The 13,154-nt window shown below is 44.1% G+C and overlaps 1 protein-coding gene across 5 annotated transcripts in view; it reads left to right on the top strand.

Moving 5' to 3' along the window:
- LOC123758917 (cell adhesion molecule Dscam2) overlaps positions 1-13,154 on the top strand; it is a 355,224-nt gene that overhangs the window by 139,852 nt on the left and 202,218 nt on the right. For all 5 annotated transcript variants that reach the window (XM_069334603.1, XM_069334604.1, XM_069334605.1 and 2 more), the window contains exons 2-3: positions 916-1,180; positions 2,397-2,455. In XM_069334603.1, coding sequence (XP_069190704.1) covers positions 916-1,180; positions 2,397-2,455 — 324 coding nt within the window. The remainder of the gene's footprint in view (positions 1-915; positions 1,181-2,396; positions 2,456-13,154) is intronic.

The raw sequence follows: 13,154 nt of genomic DNA, 5'->3' as shown, positions 1-13,154 counted from the left end.
AGCATTCCAATCACCGCTCCTGTGCCAGGTAAGTCCACTACTGGCTCACCATAGCCCGTGCTACTTGCCCCGCCTCTGTGCCAGGTAAGTTACGGGCTCACCATAGCCCGTGCTACTTGCAGCTTGTTCCGAGTGGCTGAATCTATAACAACAAGAACGTCAGTATTCCATAGCCTCGCACACACTCTAATATTAAGAACAAAATTGCAATATCCCCTTATCCCCCCATACACACACAAAACAAAAAAATCTTTATTCTTACTATCTATTATGGCGGATATTTGCTACACAAATTAAGTATAGAGTTTATGTGCTTGTGTCCTTGTGCAAGGACCTTTGTTCTAGTGTTTCCTTACTAATTGTTGCTCCCCCGTGCAAAGTAAATTATTTACCTTGTAAATTACTTACTCCCCCGTTATTTCTGTAAATACTCCTTCTCGCATGCTTTAGTATTTTATAATAATTCATTTTTTCTTATTTTTTGTTTATCTGATTCTTCACAGAGTTTTGGAAAGTTTCCTCACAGTTGGCAAGGTGTAAAATATTTATTTGAGAGAATTTTGTTCATATTAACTTATTGTATTGTTCAAGAGTTTCTGTATAATTATCAAGCCAGTAACGGATGTGTTGTATTTCCTACTTAGTCCACGAAGCCACTGACGCTGGCAAATTAATTGTGCTCCTTCCGAAATACTCATTTCTGTCTGGAGAGAAATGAGTATTTTGTAATTTTCAAAATACTTTCAATTCTTTGCAGAATACTTGCAATTATTGCCAAATACGTTCAGGTTTCACAGAATTCTCGTGATGCTTAAGGACTACGTCATTTTTGGATCTCTTCCAAAAATGAGGGTAAGTTTTGCCCAAACAAACTTCTAAAATATCATTTCTCATATCTGACTTTCCTTCTTGCAGGATGTTTGTGTCTTCGTGAAGGTCCTCGCCTGCTTCAGGAGCCTCCCTCGATACTGTCCTTCCCCAACACTAGGGGAGCTTCCCTCACCTGCTCCGCCGCGGCCTCCCCCACACCCACAATCACCTGGGTGACTGCTGACGGCGCGAAAGCCGAGCCTGTGGGAGGGTTGAGGACAGTGTCAGGCAGCCACGCGAACTCCACTCTCACTCTCCTACCCTTCCCTCCTGAACAGTACCGCCATGATCTTCACGCAGCCACTTACAGGTCAGTGGAGGGTCATAGTGAGTCAGGGATCGTTGGTGAGTACCTTCAGGGGTCAGAGGGAGGTCAAGGGTCAAGTGGGGGTAGGTGATGTATTGCCCGTTACAGACAACTCAAAGATCGGGTAGGATTAATACTTTTCGAGAGACATGTGATGATCACAGGGTTACTTGACGAGTGGCAGTCTTAAGTGTGAGGTTAGGGTCAGCCAAAGGTCACGGAGCCGGTCGGTCGATTTCATGATGTTCCAGATAATTTTTCCATTGTTATATGTATTTTTCATTTATCTACGCTTCTTGATCTTCAGTGTTGTAAGTGTTTGTAATGATCACTGGTTTATGCATTCTGTTTAAATGCTCGTGTTTTTATTTTGGGGGGATTTAAATGGTCGTTTTTAGTGATTTATTGATTTACTTTTCAAAATTGGCAAAAGCTCATTTTTAGTGTTGAAAGGTAATTTAAAGTGCTCTCAGGACTCATTTTCAGTGTTTAAAAAGACTTATCTTCAAAGTGCCAAAGGCTCATTTTAAGGGCTTTGAGGATTCGTTTTGAATGTTTCAGAGTATTTTTCAGTTTCAAGCAATTTCAAGTTTTCAAAAGATTCGAAGTTTCACTTAATTCATGCGATTTGTTGTGTAAAATCATCACATACACTGTGCTCTCCTAGTACATAATTATATATGTCTCACCCGGGCATATAATTAATAATTTTGTATAATTTAGGTCTCACCCCCCCCCTCAAGGTCGAACTACTTACCCCTACCCCCCACCCAGGATGCAACCCACAACAGTCGCCTGTCTCCCGGATACCAATTTACTGCTAGGCGAACAGAGGCATTAGGTGAAAGGAAACGTGCCCAAACATTTCTCTCCCGCCGGGAATCATACCCGGGATCCACCGATTGTGAGTCCAAAACGAAGCCAACTGCACTACGAGACCCCCCTCTACGTCAATGTCTCCCTTGATGTATATATCAGTATGGCTCACCTGATGTTTATACCATTATGTATATGTATCACTGTGTATACATATACATATGTATACATATACATATGTATACATATACATACATGTATACATATACATATGTATACATATACATGTTTATACATATACATATGTATACATATACATATGTATAAATATACATATGTATACATATACACATACACAGGGTGTATACATATGTCTGACGATATGTGTTATTCTTCTCTACAGGTGTTTGGTCAGCAACAGTGTGGGCACCATCACCTCCAGACCCGTCTCTATCAACGCCGGTGAGTCATCAAGTCCTCCTGAATAACACGACGTATTTTGACGTATACTTTCCCCCCCTAACGTCAAAAACTGACGTACTTAGTTTTAAAAATGGTAGCGGCTCGCGAAATTGACGTGATGTCCCGTTTTCTGTTGTGAGAGAGAGAGAGAGAGAGAGAGAGAGAGAGAGAGAGAGAGAGAGAGAGAGAGAGAGAGAGAGAGAGAGCCTAGTGTATATATCCGTCTGTATCTTGCATGTATCCGTCTGTACCCACACCCACGCTATGGGGGTACCAAAATGGGCTCCGAAGGGCGGGCTCCCCCGCCGCAGGAGACAAATTCGTAACGAGAAACAAGTTTTCGAGTTAGTTTAATTATCTGAAGATGAGTGATGATGCCTATGAGTGGGGAAACTAGTTTTAAATCTCCCGCTGGCCCCCCTGGATGAATATCTATCTGAACTCTCGATGATCTCGTTGATAGATTTTTGTGGGGAAGGTGGGGGGCCATGGGAGGATGGGGTGTGGGTGACTGTTGCTCCTGCCCCCCTCCACCCCCCCCGCTGGGTGAAAAATGGGTAGGGAGAGAAGAATTCTGTTTTATAATCCACTCTTGCCGTGAATTTTATTAACGGTGGGTGATGGATGGCAGTTTCCGCCGCTTGGGGGTGTTGGTGGTGGGTGTAGAGAGGTGTGTGGTGGTGGGTGTAGAGGGGTGTGGTGTGGTGGTGGGTGTAGAGGGGTGTGGTGGTGGGTGGTGGGTGTAGAGGGGTGTGGTGGTTCGTGTCGAGGCGTGTGGTGGTGGTGGTGGGTGTAGAGGGGTGTGGTGGTGGTGGGTGTAGAGAGGTGTGGTGGTAGGTGTACTGGGGGTATACTCCATGTAGTGGGGTGTACTACAGACAAGTAGTACAAGACAAGACAAGTCTGTAGTGTAGGCTTATTGTCCCCGATGATGAAAAATAAATATAATATTTCACTAATAAGTTTTTCCTTCTTTCTTTTTAGTGGAGCGGCTCAGAGAATATTGATTTCATAAACTGTAGTGGGGTGTACTCGGCGCTGCTAGGGTGACGGAGATCACAGCTTCACTACACTCTATCCTCATCACTGTAACCATCGTCACTACACACTATCTTTCTCACTGTAGCCATCTTCGTTAGATACTGTCTTCATATATCTAATCCACTCATCAAAAAATGGAGAAACGACGATGTTTCGATCCGTCCTGGATCATTTAATGACTTGATAATGGTCCAGGACGGACCGAAACGTCGTGGTCTCTTGGTCTTCTGGTGTCTCGTTTGGTCATCATATCTTCAGTCACGTTATTGTGACGCATCGTTTGCACTGTCTTCATCTCCGTGACCATCACTGCTACCCGGGCATCGATTGGCTTCCCATCGACAAACTTCCCTCTCCATCACTGTCTCTACACTCCACTACCTTCCCTACCCTTCACCACCTTCCCTACCCTTCACCACCTTCCCTACCCTTCACCACCTTCCCTACCCTTCACTACCTTCCCTACCCTTTACCACCTTCCCTTCCCTTCACCACCTTCCCTACCCTTCACCACCTTCCCTACCCTTGAACTCCTTCCCTACCCTTCACCACCTTCCCTACCCTTCACTACCTTCTCTACCCTTTACCACCTTCCCTTCCCTTCACTACCTTCCCTACCCTTTACCACCTTCCCTTCCCTTCACTACCTTCCCTACCCTTCACCACCTTCTCTACCCTTTACCACCTTCCCTTCCCTTCACTACCTTCCCTACCCTTTACCACCTTCCCTTCCCTTCACCACCTTCCCTTCCCTTCACTACCTTCCCTACCCTTCACCACCTTCCCTTCCCTTCACTACCTTCCCTACCCTTCACCACCTTCTCTACCCTTCACCACCTTCCCTTCCCTTCACTACCTTCCCTACCCTTCACCACCTTCCCTACCCTTCACCACCTTCCCTACCCTTCACCACCTTCCCTACCCTTCACCACCTTCCCTACCCTTCACCACCTTCCCTACCCTTCACCACCTTCCCTACCCTTCACCACCTTCCCTACCCTTCACTACCTTCCCTACCCTTCACCACCTTCCCTACCCTTCACCACCTTCCCTACTCTTCACCACCTTCCCTACCCTTCACCACCTTCCCTACCCTTCACCACCTTCCCTACCCTTCACTACCCTTCACCACCTTCCCTACCCTTCACCACCTTCCCCTACCCTTCACCTTCCCTTCATCCTTATAACCATTTTCACTAAGCTCTGCCAATAAATGACCTACATAAGAGAAACTAACAAATAATATTTACGTAAAAAATAACATGTTACACGAATCTTAGTGAGGATGGAGTCAGGTATTTAACGAGATTGGAAATTAGTGTAATTTGCCAATTTCACACAAAACGGGGGAGGAGGGGCATGGGGCTCGAACCCGACTTGACTATGACCATCCCCAGACGAAGCCCAGTCACCCTGCAAGGTTAGCGAGGGTGGAAGCGGGCACCCAAGTGCCCACCAATGCCACAACGGCTTGTGAACAAATGTGTTTGTTGAGACATCGAGGATTCGACTCCCGGAGGCCTTTTGCGGTCAGTTTACAAAGTGGCCGTGGTTGCCTCCTTACAATATAGCCTTCGCGGCCATTTTTCAAAGTGGCCGCTAGCAGTTTCTCTTGTAACTGGCTGAACGCTGTTATCCGGATGATGAAAGTAAAGGGTAATTGACAGGCAGAGACATGTTGACAAGTTGAACTGAACCTCAAATGATTTGGACGGAGTAACTGGTCTAATTAGGGTAATTAAGCTCGCACAAGCTGAGGGCTTAATTCCCTATCACTTGCTTGTTACTGCGTAACACCTTGCTTACAGCGGTCGTTGTGGTAGTTGTTTTAATAGTAGTAGTAATAGTGGTAGTTAGAGAAGTAGAGTAGTAGTTGATTTCACTGTTACAATGTCCTGGTCAAGGAATCAACCCACACCCCATGCAACGGGGATCTCACTTCAACGGCATTTAAACGGCTTGTCAATAAATCATCACTTTATTGTTGTTGAATGTTTACAGAATTTTTTTATTAATTTGTTGATTATTATTAACTGTCATTATTATTTCTTCACTGGCTTTCTAAAGTCTTGTCCCTTGCCCTACTGTGCTGTTTTGTATTAATACAATATACAAAATACAATTCACATTTTTGCCTCTGTTCATTCACCTAAGTAGTAGTACCTATGCAATAATGCATATGCAATAACACCTATGTATTTACACCTTTGTAATAACACTATTTTATCAGATAAAATGGCTGGTGAAAAATAGGATGTATTTATTGATTTATTTATATACGTATGACTGCAATTAGAAGGTATTAAGGCAATTAATTTCGGCTTAGTGCACTGAGAGGAGAAGCTGAGTTAGTCTGGTCAGTCAGTATTACGGGAGGCATGTGCCTGAGGCTTCCCTTAACAAGCTGGTGAATCGCATGGTCGAGCATCCTGCGAGGGAGGAGGCGTTTTGATCCTCGGGAGATGGACGCACAATCCTTCTGTCTCGTTGCGAGCACAGGTAACTAGACGGGATGCTGCATGTGCTAGTAATTGGCGAAGAGTTCACGTGGACAGGTATATAATTGGTGGAGAAGTGTGGACAGGTAATTGGAGACAGGTGTGTGTGTGGGACAGGTAACTAGATGAAGTATCGTGTGTGGAAACAAGGTGGGTTTGGTAAGTTATTTGGTTATGTAAATTAACTAAGGTGCATTCTCCCTGTTTATATTTAATTGGAGGTAAACTCTGACTTGCTGTGTTTAATTACATATGTTTAATTAAAGGTTATCTCTGCTCACAGGTTACGTGGGTTAGCGAGAAATATTCCAAAATGTTATTGTGTTAATTTGCGAGGAACTCTCTTGACTTGTTTCATTGAAACCTAATTGTAGGTGAACACGACCTAACCTAACCTAACCTAATTGTAGGTGAACACGACCTAACCTAACCTTCCTCGTCCTCGTAACTGACCATATTCATATGTAAGGAAATGGATAATGCCTCATACTCGTGTATTGAAGCATAGACAAGACACATCAACCAGGCAACTCTGAAAACATAGAACTTGACAAACTAGGCAAGACATGACAGGCAAATTAGATATGACAAACTTTACAAACCTGACATATTAGATATTCTGAAAATAACAACATTACCCAAGATGGGACACCGAGAATTTTCGTAATTCACGAAAACTGAAATGCTTGCACGTGAGGGTAGAACGATGCGAACACCGGACCAACAATTTCCCCTCCCTGCCACCACGCACCAAGTTTAAAGCCACCCCCCCCCAAACCACGAGAAAAGGTTTCAACATTATGAATTAAAACTTTTAACACCGGGATAAGGTCAGAATATTACTAAGTTCATTCAAACTCTTGACAGTTTCATCAAGTGTGTTAAGTTCGATCTTGTCAGAAGTTTTTTCGGGAGAAGTCTTCAATTACAGCAAACTTTGAGCGTAACTTGGCGTCTCAACGCCTGGTGTTGTATCAACGCCTGGTGTTGTATCAACGCCTGGTGTTGTATCAACGCACCTTGAACGCCTGGTGTTGTATCAACGCCTGGTGTTGTATCAACGCACCTTGAACGCCTGGTGTTGTATCAACGCACCTTGAACGCCTGGTGTTGTATCAACGCACCTTCAACGCCTGGTGTTGTATCAACGCACCTTCAACGCGTGGTGTTGTATCAACGCACCTTCAACGCCTGGTGTTGTATCAACGCACCTTCAACGCGTGGTGTTGCATCAACGCACCTTCAACGCCTGGTGTTGTATCAACGCACCTTCAACGCCTGGTGTTGTATCAACGCACCTTCAACGCCTGGTGTTGTATCAACGCACCTTCAACGCCTGGTGTTGTATCAACGCACCTTCAACGCCTGGTGTTGTATCAACGCACCTTCAACGCCTGGTGTTGTATCAACGCACCTTCAACGCCTGGTGTTGTATCAACGCACCTTCAACGCGTGGTGTTGTATCAACGCACCTTCAACGCCTGGTGTTGCATCAACGCACCTTCAACGCCTGGTGTTGTATCAACGCACCTTCAACGCGTGGTGTTGTATCAACGCACCTTCAACGCCTGGTGTTGTATCAACGCACCTTCAACGCCTGGTGTTGCATCAACGCACCTTCAACGCCTGGTGTTGCATCAACGCACCTTCAACGCCTGGTGTTGTATCAACGCACCTTCAACGCCTGGTGTTGTATCAACGCACCTTCAACGCCTGGTGTTGTATCAACGCACCTTCAACGCCTGGTGTTGCATCAACGCACCTTCAACGCCTGGTGTTGCATCAACGCACCTTCAACGCCTGGTGTTGTATCAACGCACCTTCAACGCGTGGTGTTGTATCAACGCACCTTCAACGCCTGGTGTTGTATCAACGCACCTTCAACGCCTGGTGTTGCATCAACGCACCTTCAACGCCTGGTGTTGCATCAACGCACCTTCAACGCCTGGTGTTGTATCAACGCACCTTCAACGCCTGGTGTTGTATCAACGCACCTTCAACGCGCGGTGTTGTATCAACGCACCTTCAACGCGTGCTGTTGACCAACCTGGGAATCCGAGGTCAGAGAACATTTTAATTAACAGATGGACCGAGAGTTCCTTTGGCGCCCCTCCGTGTGTTGGGAAGCTTTACCCGGGCTGCTCTTTGATGTTGTCTAAGATCGTGCAGGAGAAGTCTTCAAACACAAGACTGGTTTCAAGCAAGATTCTTGCAATTTTCGGAGTTACTTATTGAGTTGATATTCTCAACTTAGTAGAAGTTTTCTTATAAGTAACTGTTGGATACTGAGTCAATTTTGCGTGCTATCTTCTTGAGGTTATCTTGAGATGATTTCGGGGCTTTTAGTGTCCCCGCGGCCCGGTTCTCGACCAGGCCTCCACTCCCAGGAAGCAGCCCGTGACAGCTGACTAACCCAGGTACCTATTTTACTGCTAGGTAACAGGGGCATAGGGTGAAAGAAACTCTGCCCATTGTTTCTCGCCGGCACCTAGGATCGAACCCGGGACCACAGGATCACATGCCCAGCGTGCTGTCCGCTCGGCCGACCGGCTCCCCCAATTACATGCATACACAATTAGTAAATACATATATACATACACACTTTTGATCATTAACTTGTAATTAGATATTTCAGATTTTATCACAGTTTATCAAGATGTCAAGTACCAGGTGGGCTATTATTAATTATTTATAATTAATTAATAAAAAGGTAACACATTTATAACGTGTTTATTTATCGGAGTCAATCACTGTCGAAACATTTCCGTTTTCTGTTTAAGTTTCGAAACATTTTCAATATAAATAATTTAAAAGGTGTTACCTTTGCATGGAAGCCCGTATGAAAGACAAGATATTAAACAGCCAATTAACATAACTAGAGCCGGTCGGCCGAGCGGACAACACACTGGACTTGTGATCCTGTGGTCCCGGGTGCCGGTGAGAAACAATGGGCAGAGTTTCTTTCACTCTATGCCCCTGTTACCTAGCAGTAAAATAGGTACCTGGGTGTTCTAAGTCAGCTGTCACGGGCTGCTTCCTGGGGGTGGAGGCCTGGTTGAGGACCGGGCCGCGGGGACACTAAAAGCCCCGAAATCATCTCAAGATAACCTCAAGATAACACAGCCCATCCTCCTGTTTTGGTAGTACTCATAGTAACGATGACGACCATAGTACATATACCGACATACAACGAAATTTGAAAGTAGAAATCTGAACTATTGAGTTCGACAAACCGGAAAATAATTTTTTACTTGTGTTGCTTTGACACACTAACCTAACCTAACCTTCCCAGGCCTAATATACGATATGTGAGGTCTAATATAGTACATATGTGTACTATACTAGGCCTAGGAATATTTAAGTTTGTTTATTAGCTTTATTTATTTTAAAAGAATTCCTTATTAGTCAGTATACTACTATCTAAAAACTCAGTATGTACGAATTCTGACTATTGACGACCGTCACAATTGGGCTATTTAAACAGGCGGAAGATTGACTTAATTACTGAATTACATTTCTCAAATTGGTATGACGCCTCCGTCACCAGAGGGCGTGGTTCCCCCACGTTGTGACCTAAGGTCACAGAGCTTGCTATAACGTACCCTATTAACGAGGTGGAAACGTTAATCACCCACACGATGATTAACGTTTAGTAGGAGAAGGTCCGGGTTGTTAGCGGAGGGTGGTTGGGTGATTGCCAGGGACATTAATCACCGTGGTAAGGGCTCAACTGATTAGTAACTCGAGCTACGAGGTCCACCTTGAGTCCCGTCCACACTCTGATCACCCTTGTCAGGTTTCTTGTCTTCTGGAGTCTTAGGTAATAAGGCATTATGTTCACCACTTAGGTTATGTTTCTTGTCGTTGTTGCATGTTAGAGGTGCACAGTTGTTGAACACCTGTGTGTGTGTGTAGCTGTGTTATCTTCACTGTTATTGCTGTTATCTTTATTAATAAGTCTCCAGGATAGCACACTTAAATTGACATTTATATAATTATTATAATTATTTTTATTATTATTTTATTATTATTGTTTATTATAATTTTATAATTATTATTTTAATTTTTATTTTATTATTTTATATTTTTATTATAATTATCAGCTGTCTCATTCTCTCTCTCTCTCTCTCTCTCTCTCTCTCTCTCTCTCTCTCTCTCTCTCTCTCTCTCTCTCTCTCTCTCTCTCTCTCTCTCTCTCTCTCTCTCTCTCTCTCTCTCTCCCCTACCTCTAAGACCTTTGTGAGTTTTGATATAATTAAAAGATCATTATGTGCTCATTAAGATATCATTATGGACTAATTAAGAGCTATGAATGATCTACGACCAGACGGTCACAAAGATGGCGTTGTTTTGTTGCTAAAGTTACTTTGTAACCTGCAAGATGGTCAGTTTAGAGTTGTTTTTCTCTGTTTTAGTTGGCATGTTTCCTAGTTGTTTGGGAGTGGGTGTTTGTACTTTAATATAGTTGCTTGAATGTGCCTGTTTTGTATAGCTTCTTGTTGATAATAAAACGCCTTCTGCAGCACTCAGGCAAGAGACCAAGTAGCACTCAGGTAATGCCTCCTACATCAAGTAGCACTCAGGTAACGCCTCCTACACCAAGTAGCACTCAGGTAACGCCTCCTACATCAAGTAGCACTCAGGCAATGCCTCCTACATCAAGTAGCACTCAGGTAACGCCTCCTACACCAAGTAGCACTCAGGTAAGGCCTCCTACACCAAGTAACACTCAGGTAACGCCTCCTACACCAAGTAGCACTCAGGTAACGCCTCCTACACCAAGTAGCACTCACTAACAGACGAAGGTAGCTACGTCACCCAGCTGTGAAGGAGCCGGACACCACTCCCACTGGACATGATACGTACTAACCTGGCCACCAGGTAGACTGGCAGGATTTATTGCTTTGATTAATGTTAGAATACTGTGGGCCGGCGGCGAGCGAGGGAGGTAGACACAGGCTAAGACGGGCAGGGAAAGGCAGGGAGAGGAATGGAACAGCCAAGGGAGAGACAGAACGGGCAATCAGGAACAGGAAGGGAGAGGCAGTGGAGATTAACGAGACAGATGGGAAGGTGTCGTCCCGGATGGGGGCTTCAGGAGGCAATATACAGGTCCAGTGTGTGTGTGTGTTGACTGATGAAGCTTGCAAGGGGAAATAATGGAAAGGAAATTTGGATATGTACATATTAAGGAAATAATAATGAGACCTGATGCATTTGTCTGCAAGATGTGGAGAAATATGTAAGTTTACATGTACACGAAGCTTGGATAGGAAGAGGGAAGGGAGGGAATTATCAGGGGGAAAGCGCCAAGCCATTACGACTATATAGCACTTGGAAGGGGGTCAGGATAAGGATTTGGGATGGGACGGTGGGGAAGGAATGGTGTCCAACCACTTGGACGGTCGGGGATTGAACGCCGATCTGCATGAAGTGAGACCGTCGCTCTACCGTCCATGTTATGATGTGCTATTCCATGTGCTGAAGAGCTTGACTAGATGTAGATTTTCAGAACAAAATATCCCCAAAATGTTGCACTTTAGGTAAGAGAGGCAGTGAAGTACCCAAGAGGTGATATAGTGGCTTGTTGAGAAACGCAACAAAACATATCAACAAAAAGACAACATATCACAGTCTTTTCGATAGACCAGTTTTTTCTGCAATATTCCGAGCCCAACCGCTTGGACTGGACGGTAGAGCGACGGTTATGCTTCTTGCAGGTCTGCGTTCATTCCCCGACGTCCGAGTGGTTGGGCACCATTCCATTCCTCCGTCCAATCCTAAACCCTATTCCTCATGTGCCTTACAAGTGTTGTAAGGGTGGCTTCAGGCTCTCTCCTGATACCTTACCTTTCCAATATTCTGTATTAGCCATAAATGTGATGCCAGGTCGATTTTTTCTTTAATTTTTATTATTTGTTTTATTATTATTTTATTATTATTTTTATTTATTAAATATTATTTTGTTATTATTATATTTCTATTTATTTTTCCCCTAAGGTTCTCATTATATTTGTACACTAAAATTGTTGAATAAAAACCGGCTTATAGTTCAGTGGATATTATTTATATACTTTTTTTGCATATCGGTTCAATACTGGGCAACCCTCAACGTTGTCGGCATTCTTCCTTCCCTCGGGAACTTAGCGATTAATGAGAGGATATTATCCTCAGAGGATAGCTTAGGTCTTCAGCACACTCAGGATCCAACGTGATAGTTCGTCTGGTTCCGGTGATTTGGTTGTTTCTTTTCAGCGATTGAATTTATGTTCAGAATCCTACTTGTGTAACCTGTAATTCCTTCATTATGTTCACTTGTTGCTTTCCCATAGTTTATCATGCTGTTTTCTTGTTATATTTCTGGCTTATGTAGTTATGGCTCGTTAAGCATATCATGCCTAATGGAATAACAGATTTCATGCCTACGTACGCACCTGTGCTTGCGGGGGATGAACTCTGGCTCTTTGGTCCCGCCTCTCAACTGTCATCTCAACTGGTGTACAGGGTCCTGAGTCTACTGGGCTCTATCATATCTATACTTGAGACTGTGTATGGAGTCAGCCTCCACCACATCACTGCCTAATGCATTCCATTTGTCAACCACTCTGACACTATAAAAGTGTGTGTGTGTGTGTGTGTGTGTGTGTGTGTGTGTGTGTGTGTGTGTGTGTGTGTGTGTGTGTGTGTGTGTGTGTGTGTGTGTGTGTGTGTCAACCAACTACAGTGAAAGACAAATATTCCCAATATATGAAGGTCCATCAATATGCAAATCTCACCCAACTATATCACTAATAAAGCCTATAACTCCCTATAATCTATAATACCACACAATACTCATTATCACATTAGTTTTAGACTTTGAAAATATTTGAGTTATTTATAAATTAAATAAAACACATGCATAACAATAATAGTAATATAAATCTATATAAACTAGGATTCCTATGTGGTTATCTTGAGGTTATCTTGAGATGATTTCGGGGCTTTTTAGTGTCCCCGCGGCCCGGTCCTCGACCAAGCCTCCACCCCCAGGAAGCAGCCCGTGACAGCTGACTAACACCCAGGAAGCAGCCCGTGACAGCTGACTAACACCCAGGTACCTATTTTTACTGCTAGGTAACAGGGGCATAGGGTGAAAGAAACTCTGCCCAATGTTTCTC

Source organism: Procambarus clarkii, chromosome 31, assembly GCF_040958095.1.
Source record: "Procambarus clarkii isolate CNS0578487 chromosome 31, FALCON_Pclarkii_2.0, whole genome shotgun sequence".
In the NCBI taxonomy this organism is placed as follows: domain Eukaryota; kingdom Metazoa; phylum Arthropoda; class Malacostraca; order Decapoda; family Cambaridae; genus Procambarus; species Procambarus clarkii.
Note: the sequence above shows the minus strand (reverse complement) of the source record. Positions and strands in the feature narration are given on the sequence as shown.